This window comes from Fopius arisanus, unplaced genomic scaffold, assembly GCF_000806365.1.
Source record: "Fopius arisanus strain USDA-PBARC FA_bdor unplaced genomic scaffold, ASM80636v1 scaffold00112, whole genome shotgun sequence".
NCBI classification, from domain to species: Eukaryota; Metazoa; Arthropoda; class Insecta; order Hymenoptera; family Braconidae; genus Fopius; species Fopius arisanus.
Window position 1 is genome coordinate 251,075 of NW_011887851.1, and position 3,092 is coordinate 254,166.

A 3,092-nucleotide genomic window follows, 5' to 3' on the forward strand; every position below is an offset into this window, starting at 1 on the left:
ATTAATCATTATTATTCGTATTATTGAGGATTTTCCAGTTAAACTTTGAGCTTGTACAATTGATTCTCAGTGAGAAGAATAAGATACTCATTTGTGGCAACAGCACCGACGATGGAGAGGGCCTTGGGGCCCAGGTCGACGATTTTTTGTCTAGCGATCCTGGCATTTGCCCCAGGTCTCTCATAAATAAAGGCATGTCTTGTGTCTTCCACGATGACGACGTAGTGACCATTCCCTGGTGAAATGCAGAATTTTTTATTACTTTTACTGGCCTCCACGTACCCAAAACCAGGGAAAGTGCTCTCGTGGTTGAGTTGCCAGTCGTTAGGGACCTCTTGGAGATGCCAGACACAGCCGTCGTGATCCTGACGTATGCAGAGACGTTGATGTTGAGTGAAGAGGAGACGATTGTTAGTCCCCAGGATGGCGAGATGAGTTGTCAGGTGGAATTCCAGGTTTATCCTCTGGAGGTAGCTCTGATTGCCCTCCAGGTCGCACTCCTCCAGCTGGTCTGCGTTGAAACCTATTGCTGGCTGTCCTGTTTCAACTTCTGAGGCATCTGTGCAGAGGTGGGACAATCTGGAATATTCCAAAGGAGAATTAGATGAATTATTTAATTAGTATAGAGAAATTCTAGTTATTTGACAAGTTTTTTTTCTCATGATGCACCTGGAGTGAATTTCAGCAGCCAGTCTCTCGTTTGGCAGATGCTCTCCCTCAGTGTTCCCCTGGATGAGTTCACTCCACATCTGTCCAGGAGCTGCCTTCATCACTTCCACCTTGAAACCGTTTGCTTCCTTGCCCCAGGTCGCTGTATCTGGGTCAATCGAAAATTGACAGTTTCCCTGGATGAGCACCTCATCCTCGACAGAAATCCGGAGTGAATTTGCTGTGACGTCGACGACGACCTGCGCATTGTTATGCCTCTCTGGGATTTTCACCCAGACTATCACCGAATCTTCATCCTGGGACCAGTAGTGACTGGGTATTTTTACCCCAGGAGAGGACTCCTCCGAGGACTCATGAACTGGCTTCATCGAGTCCTGAGTAAATCTCGCAGGGTCTCCACTGAGGACGACAATAGAATCCCCAGATGACTCGATATAAGCGTAATCCACCGATCCATTCACCACCAGCTCCTGCCTCCTGGACAATTTGGGACTCTCTACATTTTCTATCGAGTAATTCAGCACTACTATCTTGGATTTCTTCTTATTGCTCTCCTCGATGATGCAGGACATGAGGATGATCAGGGAATTATTCTCCTGGAGGTGCTGTGCGTCCATCAGAACTCCAGAATCAATTTCTTTTAGAGTAAGGATCACCTTCTGCTCTGGATTTTCATTATTTGGTAGGATTACATCGAGAGAACTTCCTCCGGAGCTCACAACGATGATTTCCTCGGAGGCGAATGATATCGTGGAGTTGAAGGACCTGGGGCTGCTGTTGGGGAGAGAGTGGACGTGATGGAGGGTTCCATCTGGCTGGAAACACCACAGAGTGTCATCCTCGTCGACGAACCAGCAGGAGTCGTCGTAGGGGCTCTGGAATAAATGATTGTGGAAGGCGAACAGACGAGCCTCCAGGAGAGAGTCCTGACCAGGGGATGGCACTCGGTGGATCACCTCTGAAAAATTAACAGAATCATTTATTTATTTTTTATAAACAAAAAAATTATGATGATATATCGATGTTCAATATAATTCGATTTCTTACTTTTTGGCAGATTTATCTCTTCGGTGACTGGAATGACTTCCGAGGAGAACTGATATTTCTCAAAATGATTGTTCAAGAGTTCTTTTCTCGGCCGGAGTTCAATTATTTTTGGCATCCTCTAATAATATCGTGGGCCTAAAAAAAAATTGATTTATTTATTGAATTAAAAAAGTCTTTGATTAAAAAGACCTAGTTCTCTTGAATTCATGAAACTGATTCAAACTTTTTGGTTCGTTTTTCTGAAACGATTGGAAGTTCGATATAATACCGATTTCGATTAATTGATATTGCGGGTCTATCGACACCTTTGGATGGAAATCGATACTTTCGACTCGCAATTCGAAAAGAAGAAAGAAACTAGCATATAATTGAATTGAAGAGTTACCCGACGTTTTCCACCATTTTTAATCGTAGAAAACTGGCCGACAAAAAGAGCACCAAAAAATCGAGCTAGTTCTCGGATTAGAAAATGATCTTTCGGATTAGGAAATATTTCCAAAAAGTTTTGCCTCAGAAAAACTGACAAATTACTTCACAATTTATCAAAAATTCCAAAAAAATGTCGAATAAATTTATTTATGAGTTGTAGATAAATAAAATAAATAAATGATAAATGACATCAGGAAAGATCCAAAAATTTACTGCAATTACAACGTGACTAAACTTTTTTATTCCATTAGAAACAATATCGCTCTACTAATTATATACATCAACATAATATCGAATATCTTATTTGTAATAAAGTAATAAATGTTATCGATTAGACGTACAACGAATCCTATCGCAAGTATCGAGACCAACAAACGAGTAATACCTGAACAATGTGGCCTTGTAAATACTTATCTTACACTACAGATCAATAAATTGTTCAAACTCTCAGTGTAGAAGCGTCAAAATACTTTAAAAAAATCCTGTCATGAAGTGTAATGAAAAACCTGGAATTTCTCTCAGAAATAATCTGAAATTAATTAGTAAATCAATCATCAACTATTAATTACTCTGTACAAATCATTCCCATCGAAAAATTTCGCAGATTTTTATCTTCGATTATTTCCATAAATTCCATAGAATTACAATTAAACAATTCAAATACCTTTTTCGGTATGCACTCAGATTTCCCTACACAACTGATTTCCAACAATTGAAAAGAATTAGCAATAATTAATCCGAGAAATTACAGATTTATCTATTAAATTGACACACGAATAAAGACCTGAAGATAAATAATAAAAACCCAAAATGAAAAACACTGATTTCCCAATTTTCCTAACCAAAAATAATTCCTAAATTTCCCCCATTTCCCAGAATCCAAATAACCTAAATTTCCCAGAATCAAAAATTCCATAATAATCTCAAAAGAAAGATCACTAATGACT

The 3,092-nt window shown here is 39.3% G+C and overlaps 1 protein-coding gene across 3 annotated transcripts; it reads right to left on the bottom strand.

Moving 5' to 3' along the window:
- Positions 1 to 6: 6 nt before the first annotated feature.
- LOC105271550 (nudC domain-containing protein 1) lies at positions 7 to 2,113 on the bottom strand. 3 transcript variants are annotated; one of them, XM_011313154.1, is made up of 4 exons: positions 2,102 to 2,113; positions 1,717 to 1,851; positions 670 to 1,627; positions 7 to 579 (listed from the first exon to the last, which is right to left on the bottom strand). In XM_011313154.1, the coding sequence occupies exons 2-4, from the start codon at positions 1,829 to 1,831 to the stop codon at positions 39 to 41; spliced, it is 1,614 nt and encodes a 537-aa protein (XP_011311456.1). In that variant the 5' UTR covers positions 1,832 to 1,851; positions 2,102 to 2,113; the 3' UTR covers positions 7 to 38. The 3 variants fall into 3 exon arrangements, with proteins under 3 accessions (XP_011311456.1, XP_011311455.1, XP_011311454.1); XM_011313153.1 differs by lacking the exon at positions 2,102 to 2,113 and adding an exon at positions 1,906 to 1,979; XM_011313152.1 differs by lacking the exon at positions 2,102 to 2,113 and having other exon boundaries at positions 1,717 to 2,051.
- Between the last annotated feature and the right edge of the window lie 979 nt (positions 2,114 to 3,092).